The sequence below is a fragment of the Coturnix japonica genome, chromosome 3 (genome assembly GCF_001577835.2).
Source record: "Coturnix japonica isolate 7356 chromosome 3, Coturnix japonica 2.1, whole genome shotgun sequence".
NCBI classification, from domain to species: domain Eukaryota; kingdom Metazoa; phylum Chordata; class Aves; order Galliformes; family Phasianidae; genus Coturnix; species Coturnix japonica.
This window is the reverse complement of record NC_029518.1, coordinates 41,351,383-41,364,101: the sequence shown is the minus strand read 5'-3', so window position 1 is coordinate 41,364,101 and position 12,719 is coordinate 41,351,383. Positions and strand designations below refer to the sequence as shown.

The window sequence follows — 12,719 nt, the reverse complement described above, 5'->3', positions numbered from 1 at the left end:
CTAGTTCATAAATCTTCCTAAGCCAGGATCTTGACAAGGCAAAGTGGACATGCTCAAGTTTGAATCAGATGTGTGCAGTACATCCTTAAAAATGAATCTCTTTAATTATCAACGTGGCTTACATAGCTAGAGGTACTTTAATGGGCCATGAAGTCACCAAGCTGTTCTGAATACAGACCATAGCACCTGGAAGGCAAGCAGGATCTATGCGAATACATAACATAAAAGGAAAAGCTTTTTAATATAATATACCTATGGGTATATAAGGGCCGAAAACAATTGTATTTATTTCCATAGAAAGCCATGTACATAACATGTACAAATAAGCCACATAACACATTCTCAGTACCACCATCATTTCCAAGATCATGACATTTTTATGCCTAGGTAAGCTTCTAAAAATAGGCCTTCCTTTCCTACCAAGTTTTCACTCCTTACACAATATTGCCCTGCCTAACTGCTCCCACAGAACCATTCCTCTGTTCCAGCAGCAAAGGCAGAATAGAGAGCAATCATTTACGTATACACACTGCTCCCCTAAAGAGGATGCTAGACAAGCATGCCTTGGATAAAGAGTGCGGGATATCAGCTTTCAGCCAAAACAAACCTAGGCCAAAATGAATCAACTGAGGCCACAAATCCTGCATTGCCTGGTGTCTGATTGCACAGGAAGCTCGGGAGGAAGGTAAAACTTTCTTTTTAAGCTGACCAAGAATATCAGAAGGGCAGTGCTGCAGAGGCAGCCATTCACTGCCATAGCACTATCATGCTGCTGTATTTTAAAAGCACCAAAACATTCTTTCTACACTTGCATCAACTTCTGGGATTTCACATAAGGCCCTATTCAAAGTAGGATAACTAGCAGTTATTTTTACCATACTGGCTGGAGAAAAAGAACACAGGAGAAAATAAATGTGGTTCTCCGATCATAACCCACGTTTCTTTGCACATCCAAACTGTAAACCAAAGAAACTTCCCACAGCCACAGCACTCCCAGGCAATGCGTCATTTTTCACTATTAGCAGAATGGCATAAGAAGTGGGCTCTGAATAGCATCCCAAAGCAACCACTGCTTCCCTTCTCATCCCAAAACATAAAACAAGAACCTCCGTAAGTCTCAAGTCAATACAGAGAATTAAAACAAGAGATGTACAGCATGAGAGCCAAAGGGAACTCAAAATGGGCAAACAATTATACTAAATTTCACAGTCAATACTTAAAGTGGCAACACCAGGTGGCCTCACATGGAGGTCTGCAGAGTGTTTTGCATGAGCAAAGCTGACTCAGCAGCACAGAGTAAACACAGTGACTACTGCTCAGAATCTACTTTAATACACTCGGAAAACCGCATGCAAAAATAAACTGTTTAAAGATGACTAACAACCAGACACCACTGTGCAGATAACGATGCATTTTAACAACAACAAATAGAACCTTTCATTCTGAGCTCTTCAACAAGGCAAACAATATTTTTATTTTGTGGGAAATGCTTATGTGCGTGGTGAAAATGAAGAAATAAACACTGTTTTGCCTAGCAGATGTATGGTTTCATTGAATATTTAGACACATTTTACTAGGCACATTCTACAAAATAAAGCAAAGTATATTTAACCAACGCTGTTCTGAGCAATGAATCAAAAAGAATAAAGAAGTATTTTCAAACCAGTGTTACCTTGGAAAACCGAGCATTTATCCATTTCGTAAACGTCTTTTTCTGTACATCATTGTGTTCATCTGGAGAGAGACAATAAGAAAGCCATGAGTGAGAATGTATTGTTCTTCAACTTCACTTGTTAAAAACAGGCAAAACTAAACACCACCCAAACTCAACAGCAGAGATATCTTTACCTGTAGAGGCCTACAGAAAACTTTGGTATAGTTTCAGCTTTGACAGAGATCGTGTCCCCTCACATGAAGCTCAGCTTTGCAACACTCTCCAGTACTGGGATGGACAACAACATACATACCAAAATCACAAGCTTTTGAGCTGGTGAAGAACAGCAGCCTACAAAACCACAGCCTTTTAATCAACAGACTGCCAACACTTTTTTACCCTGATGCATTACTTCATAAGCTACTGAGGAAGCTTTTGATGCAGATAATAGCCTCCTTCAGCACAGCAAAGCTACTGGGACAGCCCTGGAAGCACTCACATGCTTACCCACCTCCAGCATGGTTTTACAGATGAATCACAAACGAAGTGAATGAACTGTCACTAACTTGCGTGTGAAAGGGCTGGGCAGCCAGGCAGGCATCTACTGGTGCAGCATCAGCATACCTCAGCCTGGGACCCAGTCCCAAATTCTGTTCACCTATTGATAAATCTTTCCATTGACATTAGTTGCAAGTACTCTCGGTATTGAGCACACTGAGATGTAAATGTTAATCTCTTTTTAAACACCATTCAGTAACTTCCTTCTGTTCTTCTACTGAACACCCCTCCAAGGACATCTCCTACTCCCAAGCATTATACCAGCTTCAGTTGGCCAAGCCATGCTCTCCTGCAGCACGTGTCCCCCTAGGTTTGCCTTCCAAACCTCAGGCTCATTTCAATTTATGCACTTAAAGTGCATAAATTGACTGTGCACTGCAGTAGCATATGTGACACTTAGAAAAAAAACCAGCCTCCTTTCCCTCATTTCAAGAAAAAGTTTCCTGGGGAGATAGAAACAAAAATCCTACAACTGACACAAACTAACCTGATCTGCGATGGAGGCACAAGCGATATGGATTTATAGATCTCATTCTCTCTCAGTGTCCTTTCTAACTGAGCAAAGAATGAGAGTCCTCACTACCTTCATCTCTCCAAAGCATTCTGCTCAGCAATAAAACAGGAGATGCTTTCCCACTTAGACTACACATCCATATTTGTGTTACAAAAGCCCCAGAAAGTAGGATTTTTGCAATTGGCCATTATAGCTAGGATCATGTCAAGCTTTCAGCTATAAATCACTGGAAAACAATCTGAAACCAATATAGTCTTGTTTTATTAACAACAGCGACAAGGTATTTTATCCCTCAAATTAATTTTCTTTAGATTCCTATGAGCCTGTACAGTTAACCCCTGGAGGCTGACATTATGATTCAGATAACAAATTAGCCAAAAAACAGTATTACCATTCAGCGAAGCACATTGTACTACACACCATTTTTCACACAAGACATTAAAAATGTCAGCAAGTTGGAGCTGAGTGAGAAACAAATTTACCAAGTTGCTAGAACACTTGTGTTTCCTTTCACACCGCTGTAGCCTCAGACTGAATAGAACTGCATAGCAGCAAAGGATGGAGTGTGGGCCAACTTTTACTTCACCACCACACCAATTGTTTCCTCTGAAAAAATATGGCTCTGCACGCCCTCCAGTCACTTAATGGGCTTTTAACAGCTGACATCAGAACAGTTTGTTCCTCTAAGAGGAAGTAAAAAGAAACCAACACACACACAAAATTAAGCTCTTGTGATGACAACAGAAGGGAAAAGCTTCCTAGTCTGGGTAGCTTCTATTGTACAACATGATGCACATCTATACAACAGGGGTACTCCCAAAACAAATGGCTCCTGTGAACTAACGCCCTAACTGTGTCCTGGCACCTGCAGTAGTCACGTTTACAGTCTTATGTACCTTCTCCACTCTGAGCACTGATTCTATTCTACTGAGACACTTTAGAAGTGCAATTCAGGTTCAACCTTACAAGCATGTTCAGGAGCATAAAGGAATCCAAATGAACTAAAAATAAATAGATTAAATAAAATAAAAAAAAAACCACACAAAGTTCTCTGGATTGTGCTCTGCCCTTTATTTAACCTCTGCTTCACACTGAGAGCCAGCTACCTTATTTCCCCAAAATGCATTACGTGCTCACATGACAGAACTGTGCTATTCAGTTTTTGAAAGACAAAAGTTATCACACCCAAAGTAGCTGGCAGAGCAGCACTATAATGAAAGCGCCCTGGAGACGTCAACAGATGGAACTGGATAAATCCTGTATTTCACTTGCCAACCAGTTCCAAACAAATTGCCAATGGTCAGCTCACATTTTAAGACTTAAGTTTGCCTTCCTCACTTCTTTATTTACGTTCTCACTTAAGTGTAGTAAAGGAATTTCGAAATAAAAGGAGGAATTAGCCTGTGGCTTTCAATTAAGGCACCAGGAATGTAACAAAGTTAGAAACAACCCTTTGCCTATGCCTTTGGGCAGACAGGAGTATCTATCACAGGCGCTGCCCCACCCAGGACAAGCACATCTGACAGCCTCACATTAGCAGAAGGAATAGGTGTTTCTGTTCTTGCGTGCAGGATTTTTAGGACTGAAAAACAATCTTGAAAATAACCATCCTTTTGTCAAAGCAGCTCAGACTAATTCATATCTACAGACACAAAAATAAGCATTGAAAATTCGAAGCTGGAAACCAGAGTGGTTTTTATCCCCAACAAGAAAGAGAGGCAAAGCCAAGCAAACTACAAAGCACTGGAGTGTAGTGTATACTGGGCTCTGACTTCATTAACAAAGAACAAGCTTAATTAGCAGCTCTTCCCTGTGTTGTTCATACTTCTAATATTTTTTAAGAAAAAAAGAAAAAAGAAAAAAAGCAAAACTTAGGGTTGTTGTGCAGATCCCCTTCTCTTGCACCACCGTAGGAAAACAAAGGGCTGCAGCAATAAGCCATTCAATCTGTAAGCTTCTGCCTTCCCATTGTCTTCAGCCCCCACGATCAGTGGCCAACACAATGGTTTTCTTCATTCCTTCTCTCATAGTCAATTTCTGCAGTTGGGTAAGAAATCAGCTATAAAAATGGTTCCTCTAACAAAAGAGTAATGGCACCTCCCTAGAGCAACAAAATGCAGCTGCCCAATTCATAAATTCTCTGTATAGACCAAACTATGAAATAAGCACTACTAAAAGAAACACAGATCAAAAAACCTTACACCTCACTCCCTGGTGTTTCCCAAACACCAGCTGAAACAAAGCACCACAGAGTAGTAATGAGGAACCCCTGTGGTTTCCACTCAAGTGTTCCGTGAGTATAAGCTAAATTGGATTTACCTCACAATAAAAAAAATCCCCCAGCAACTGATAACTAAGAAGAAGGAATCCTCACAGCTGAAGCAATATTAAAATAGCTGTTCCCATACCTCCCAGCAAAAACAATCCAACGCTCCATGCTGCTGGCCTCAGCACATTGGAATGGCATTTAAAGGGAGCACAAAGCTCTGACAGAAATAATGCTGCGATACCACACCACAGGCCTGCTCAAACTCCCACGCTCACCAACCAGCCACCTGACTGCTTTCATGTGATGATACTGCAGAACCAAGGGTTACAGGCAAAGCATCCCCATACCTACACAGGGCAGTTCTGGAGAGTGCGTGACAGCTTCCCATTCTCACTGAGACAAAAGAGTGAAGGAGGCCAGGCTGTAAGTGGAAAGGGCTGGATAGGGGAAGGAACACACTGTAGGCTCACTCCCTTCCCAACCAGGCTTCACGGGTCAGCCCCAAGCTGCTACAGCTTGTGGGGGAAAGAAAAGACTAAAGTACAGGTATCCCAAATACCTTTATAATAACAGCAATTGCTTTGAATAATATGTGCCCTGTAGATATCTTAGGAAAATCTTCACCCATAGAGCCAGAAAGATGAAGTTCCTCTTATCACCATGAGTCAAACTGGTGACAGGGAAGGCAACTACCTGAACATCTGAAATGCATTTGACATGGTCCCTAACCACATCTTTATCTCTAAATCAGAGAGATTTGTCCAGGTGGAGGCTGATAACAAGTGGTGTCCTCCAGGGGTCCATTTTAGGTTCAACACTCCTTAACATCTTTATCAGTGAAAAAGATGATAGGATTGAGTACATCCTCAGCAAGTTTGCTGACAACACCAAGCTGAGCAGTGTGGTTGATACAGCAGAAGGAAGGGATGCCATCCAGAGGGACCTTGATAAACTCAAAAGGTGGGCCCTTGTGAACCAAATGAGGCTCAACAAAGCAAGTGCAAGGTTTTGTACTTGGGTCACAAGGTAATCCCAGGTATGTAAACAAACTGAGAAAATAACTCGACAGTAGCCTTGCTGAGGAGGACTTAGGGGTCCCAGCTGATGAATAACTTAACATGACCCATCAGTGTGTGCTTGCAGCCTGGAAAGTAAACTGTATCTCAGGTTCCACTCAAAGAAGAGCAGTCAGCAGGGACCTCTACTCTGCCCTCATGAGGCTCCATCTGGAGTACTGCATCCAAGTCTGGGGTTCCCAACACAGGAAAGATGTGGAGCTTTTGAAGAGGATCCAGAGAAGGGCCACAGAGATGATCCAAGGGCTGGAACATCTCTCCTGTGAAGACAGGCTGAAGGAAATGACCTTGTTCAGCTTGTTAAAGAGAAGGCTGCAGGCAGACCTCACTGCAGCCTTCGAGTACTTAAAGAGAGTTTATGAACATGAGGGAAATCAACTTTTTACAAGGGTAGTGTCACGGGTTAGTTAGATTTACCTATGCCCGTGACAGGGGAAGCCACCCCACGCCCCCCCCCGGGGCCCGGAAAGGAGGGGGAAAAGGGGAGTGGGATAAAACAGCGACAATCTAAGGAGGAAAAACTTATTTTACTAAATATTGATATCGAAATACAAATACACAATATAATATAATTAAGGCTAACAAATCGAACGAAACAGAGAGAGAGAGAGTCTCCGAAAACCGAGAGGCCTACTGTGAACTCTAGCGACACGGCTGGAACGCTTCCACTCTCCGAGAAGTTCGAGAGAAGAAGGAGGGCATCCAGCCTGGGAACGAGATTATATAGAGTCCTGTCCCAGTGACTTATTGTTACTCTGTTGTTCTCTGGGATATGTACATTTCTTCTGTGGATGCACATTCAACAGACGTATCCATACTTGACATGATGTTATGATGTGTGAAATACTGATAGCAAAATTACAAAAAATTACAAAACCATGACATTCACCCCTATTACTTACATTATTACATCATGGTTAATAATATACATTATATATACATTGATATATACACGTATTTAAATTGTGATAGCTAAATAGTAGAATTGCATGTAACATAACTAAATGTACAATATAATAACTAAATACACTACACATGAAACATATATATATATATATAGATACATAAAAATTATTGACTGCACTCCCCCAGCATCAAATTCCCTTGTGGCACCACATTTGAACATCCCATCCTCTGCATTACCCACCAAGTGCACCCAGGTCCCTGGCGAAGACAGTTCCACGGATAGGTTTGCCCTTTCCAGAAGCTGGGAAGGACCCAAACAGCTTTTCCCAACATGTTCTTTAAATGTATCACAGGGACCTATCTCCTTCTACAGTGTGTAGGGGCTAGATTGACTAGACCATCACGAATTTGACAGATCCTCTAGTATTGACAACCAAGTGGACTTCTGCCAGATTCTTCTCGCAGTGCTTAAATGTTCCACCACCCATTGCTTTCAACATAGTTTTCAACAACCCATTATATCGTTTCAATTTACCAGAAGCTGGTGCATGGTAGGGAAATATGATAAATCCATCAATGCCATGATCTTTGGCCCAAGTATTTATAAGAGAATTTTTGAAATGTGTCCCATTATCAGATTCAATTCTTTCTGGGGTGCCATGTCGCCACAGGACTTGTTTCTCAAGACCTAAATATGGTGTTTCGGGCGGTAGCATGGGTAGCTGCGTATGTTTTAAAGCCACCAGTGGGTGCCTCTACCATAGTGAGTGACATAACACTTACCAGCTGCCGATCGCTGGGCAAGGTGATATAATCAAACTCTGCCACGCCTCCCATTTTATACTTTTGCCATCGCCCTTCCTCCCAGAGAGGTTTCATCCTTCTGGCTTGTTTAATTATGGCACATGTTTCACAATTCATGAATAATTGCGCAATAGCGTCCATTGGTTAAGTCCACCCCTCGGTCTCTGGCCACTTATATGTTGCGTCTCTTCCTTGATGGACTGAGTCTCATGAGCCCATCGGAGCTAGAAATAATTCGCCCTTATTCTTCCGATCCAAGTCAATTTTGAGCCACCTCAATTCTAGCAGCTTTATCTTACCTGATGGTTGTTTTGTTGTTCTTCAGTAGCCCGACTTTGGGCACAGTGATCCACATGACGCACCTTTACAACCAATATTCTTTGTTCGGGAAGCAATGTCCTTCCATAGTTCAGCGGCCCAAACAGATTTTCCCCTCCGTTGCCAGTTATTTTGTTCCCACCGCTGTAACACACCCCATAAGCATTTGCCACCATCCATGAGTCAGTATAAAGATACAGTATTGGCCACCTCTCCCGTTCAGCAACTATCTAAGCGCAGCTGGACAGCTTTTACCTCTGCAAAACTGACTTGATTCTCCCTTACTCTCAGTGGCCTCTTGCAACCTGTCGTGTGTGGGCTCCCAACAGCAGCTTTCCATTTGCGATGCTTCCCGACAATGCGAACCATGATCCGTCGTGAATAGGGCATATTCTTTTCATTTTCTGGTAATTTCGTTGTATATGGTGGGGCCTCTTAGCACGTGATACTCTTTCTGCTGGTGATGTTCAAACTTTTTATCTTCAGGCCAGTCCATGATTACCTCTAGGATTCCTGGACGATTGAGGTTTCCCATTCGCGCGTCGGCTTGTGTAAATCAGCGTATCCACTTGCTCAGGTGACATCGGTAGCATGATGAGTGGAGGGAACTGTCCTTTGAACATCATATCAGCACTGGCAGTCGAGGTGCCAAAAAGAGCTGTGTTTCAGTCCCGACTACTTCAGAAGCAGCCCGAACCCCCTCATACTGCGGCTAGAATCTCCTTCTTCAGTTGGAGTGTAGCACTCTTCAGACCCTTATATGATCGATCCCAGAATCCCAGGGGTCGGGCCTCGCGGTCTCTCCTGAGGCTCCTTTGCCACAAACTCCAAGTGGGGCCTTTTCTCTCCAGCAGCAGATATAGAGGATTTCTTTACATCCTGGTCCAGTCCGTACTGGCCCCAGGGCTACAGCACGGGCTATCTCTTGTTTAATCTGTTCGAAAGCCTGCTGCTGCCAGGGCCCCATGCAAAATCATTCTTCCTTCCGCGTTACCTGATAAAGGGGGCTTACAAAATGAGGCTGTAGTTTGGAACTGTGCATCCTCCAAAAGCCTACTGCACCCAGGGAAAGAATTGTGTCTTCTTTCTTGCTAGTTGGGTGGAGACATGGCAGTGATTTTGTCGATCCACATCTGCTGGGATGGGACGACGTCCATCCTGCCACTTTACCTAGACTGAATTTCTGGGCAGGTCCCTTTTTACTTTGCTTCGCTTAATAGCAAGCCAGCTTTGTAAGAAGAATCCGGATTATCTGCTCTCCTTTTTGTGAAAACTTCTTCTGCTGTATCGCCCCACACAACAATGCGTCAATGTACTGCAGGTGTTCAGGAGCACCACCCTGTTCCAGTACAGTTTGGACCAACCCATGGCAAATGGTTGGGCTGTGTTTCCACCCCTGGGGCAAACGGTTCCAAGTATACTGAATGCCCCTCCAGGTGAAGGCAAACTGTGGCTTGCATTCTGCGGCCAAAGGAATAGAAAAGAAGGCAATTGGCAATGTCAATGGTGGCATACCATTTGGCTTGCTTTTTGACTCCAGCTCGTACTGGAGTTCCAACATGTCCGGCACAGCAGCGCTCAAGGGGGTGTGACCTCATTCAGGCCACGGTAATCCACTGTCAGCCTCCATTCTTCACTGGCTTTATGCACTGGCCATATGATGCTGTTAAAAGGGGAGTGAGTTTTACTGATTGCTTCCTGATTCTACAGCTGGCGAATCAAGTCATGAATGGGAAGCAAGGAATCCTGTTGGTGCAGTACTGCCGTCTGTGCACTGTCTTTGTAGCAATCGGTACCTGCTGCTTCTTTACTCGTAGCAGCCCCACAACAGACGGGTCCTCTGACAGGCCAGGCAAAACAGACAGCTGCTTAATGTTGTCCATATCTACAGCACTATCCCAAAGGCCCATCGATACCCCTTAGGATCCTTGAAATGCCCCCTTCTGAGGTAATCAATCCCCAGTATACCATGGAGGCCCTGGGCCAGTCACAATAGGATGTTTTTGCCAGTCTTTGGCCAGTGAGCTTATTTCACACTCCAGCACAGTCAATTCTTGAGAGCCCCCAGTCACCTCAGAAATATGGATTGATTCTGTCCTCATGACTGGAGGATTAGGGTGCACTGTGCACCGGTATCCACCAGCGCCTTATATTCCTGTGGTTCTGATGTGCCAGGCCATCGAATCCACACAGTCCAATAAACTCTATTATCCCTTTCCCTCCCCTGACTGAGGGCAGGGCCCCTCTATTGGTTACCTGTGATGACTGGAGCAACTCCACTGGTGGTTGGTATGTCTAGTAGTTCTTTCACCCGTGCTCGTAGTGCAGAAGTGGGCTGATCATGCCACTTCCTCATGTCTTCTCCACGGTCACGTAGGTAGCGCCACATGGAAACACGCGGTGCAATCGTACTGTTGTTCTTTGCTCGAGGCGGGAAGCGTGCTGCGTTTAACAGCTGAGACTTTTGATGATGCAGGTGGGGAGTAGGACTGGACTAGTTTGATCAGATCCTTCATTAGACCTGGTGGCCCGTACGAGGATTGACCTTCATCAGTTGTTTCTGATACTATTACGGGATCATTACAATTAGTTGATGGAAACAATTTCTTGCACATTTCATCTACTCGGTTTTCTAGCCGTGAGATGGCAGAAACTGCGCATGCAGTTGGGGGAGCTGCTGATCGGTGGTTTGAAGCATTATAATCAGCTCAACAACTCGGGGCCATCTGTCCACGAATCCTTTAGATCCTGATACCAATGACTGTGCAATTCCTCTGTGCTGTACTTGTGATTTTCTGCCACATGTCAGGATCGGCCCTCACTCTCTCAGGGTCAAGTTCGCTTGGATCAGGGCTGTACAACATTTTCGCCATGGCCAATTCCCTCAGGCGCTGAATACCTTTTTGGACGGTATTCCAACTATCAAATTTAGGCTTCAAAGCATCCTATATAGGGTACCTTTCTCTCACGGCTTCTAACAGCCGCAACCGAGAGTGGCAGCTCCATCCGAACATCTGCTAATCCCTCTGTCGATACCTGCATCTTGGGCAATGCTTCCTAGTTGGCGAGCTTCATTACCATCTAGAGACAAGCTGTTGGCCCCGTTGTCCCAGCAGCGAAGCAACCAAGCAAGGATACCTTCATCTTGACGCCGTGTGAACTCCTTTCTTGAGCCTTGGATTTCAGTCAGCTTCAGAGGTCGACAGTAGTGATTTCCTCCTCATCATCAGTCTCTTCTTCATGCCTCTTGGTTTTGCTTTGCTTTTCTTGGCACTGCTCCATGCCCGGCACCTGGTCTTCTTGCTGCCCCCCCTGTGCTTCTCCTTCTTTTCGTTCTAGACGCGTGGACACCCGTTTCCATTCTTGCCTTCCACAGGGCAACTGATATTGCTAACTGATGCCTCCTGTGACTGATCAGAATTAACTTGGGCTTGAATCTCAGATCGGAAACTCTCTCTCTCCAGAATAGTATGATACAAAGCACGGTATGCATAAGCCAACCCCACATAAGGTTTACCTCCTTAGATTTCTGACCCAAATACTCACTTAATTTCTTAGGGTCCCTTAGGTGTTCAAGAGTGAAATCCCATGACACTGCGGGTCCCCATCTTCTAGACTTTTCCTAAACCTTTCCATATCCCTGCCAGTCATCAATTCTCTGGTTCTGGAGGAGACTTCCGCATAGAACGAATGCATAGGAACATATATGCATGCATTGATAGTGATAACATGAATGCAAGTATGAACCCTATCTCAGTTATTGAAAAGCGTGTGGAAATCTGAGAGTACAACCTAAATAAAAAGGGTTTTTTTAGCCTGTACAATGAATTAAACATGGTGGTGTTTGTAAAATTGCCTGTTCCATCTGGGATGCAAGTATTTGTAAAATTGCCTGTTCCATCTGGGATGCAAGTGTTTGTAAGATTCACAATTCCATCTGGGGTGTAGATGCCAAAATTCTGACCATACCACATCTCGTAAAAGTACCAGGCAGGTGTCTCCATCAGTATCCACCTTATTAGGCTATATATCTGCACAATTCCACAACACCAAATTATGGTGTTAATAGTTGACCAATAACTTTAAGAAGATCATAATTGCTTTCAATCCCTTAAACAGAGCAACTGGGATGAAGAGTGGATTCATAGCTGGCAGGCTCTGTAAAAGTCAGAGCTAGCTAGCTTTGCTCTAAGGGAGAAAGAAATCCCTTTGTTTTCTACACAAAAGTTAGATAGCAATGCTGAGAATGTGCAGCAGCCCTTAATGTTGACAATTTGTCTGGTATTTCAAGGTCACGTTCTCCGTGAGCAGCTACGGAAAGATAACACTCCCAACACTCCCTGTAACGAAGCTCTTTAAGAGCAAAGAGAGAGTTGTTCTAAAGCTAAAAGCATCTATGCCCGCATCCTCCACCAAAAAATCTGTCACGGTTAGTTAGATTTACCTATGCCCGTGACAGGGAAGCCACCCCACGCCCCCCCCGGGCCCGGAAAGGAGGGGAAAAAGGGAGTGGAAGTAAAACAGCGACAATCTAAGGAGAAAAAACTTATTTACTAAATATGATATCGAAATACAAGATAACACAATATAATATAATTAAGGCTAACAAATCGAACGAAA

The 12,719-nt window shown here is 43.9% G+C and overlaps 1 protein-coding gene across 8 annotated transcripts in view; it reads right to left on the bottom strand.

The window, feature by feature from the left end:
• UTRN (utrophin) overlaps positions 1–12,719 on the bottom strand; it is a 331,818-nt gene that overhangs the window by 271,208 nt on the left and 47,891 nt on the right. For all 8 annotated transcript variants that reach the window (XM_015858079.2, XM_015858086.2, XM_015858082.2 and 5 more), the window contains one exon: positions 1,673–1,734. In XM_015858079.2, coding sequence (XP_015713565.1) covers positions 1,673–1,734 — 62 coding nt within the window. The remainder of the gene's footprint in view (positions 1–1,672; positions 1,735–12,719) is intronic.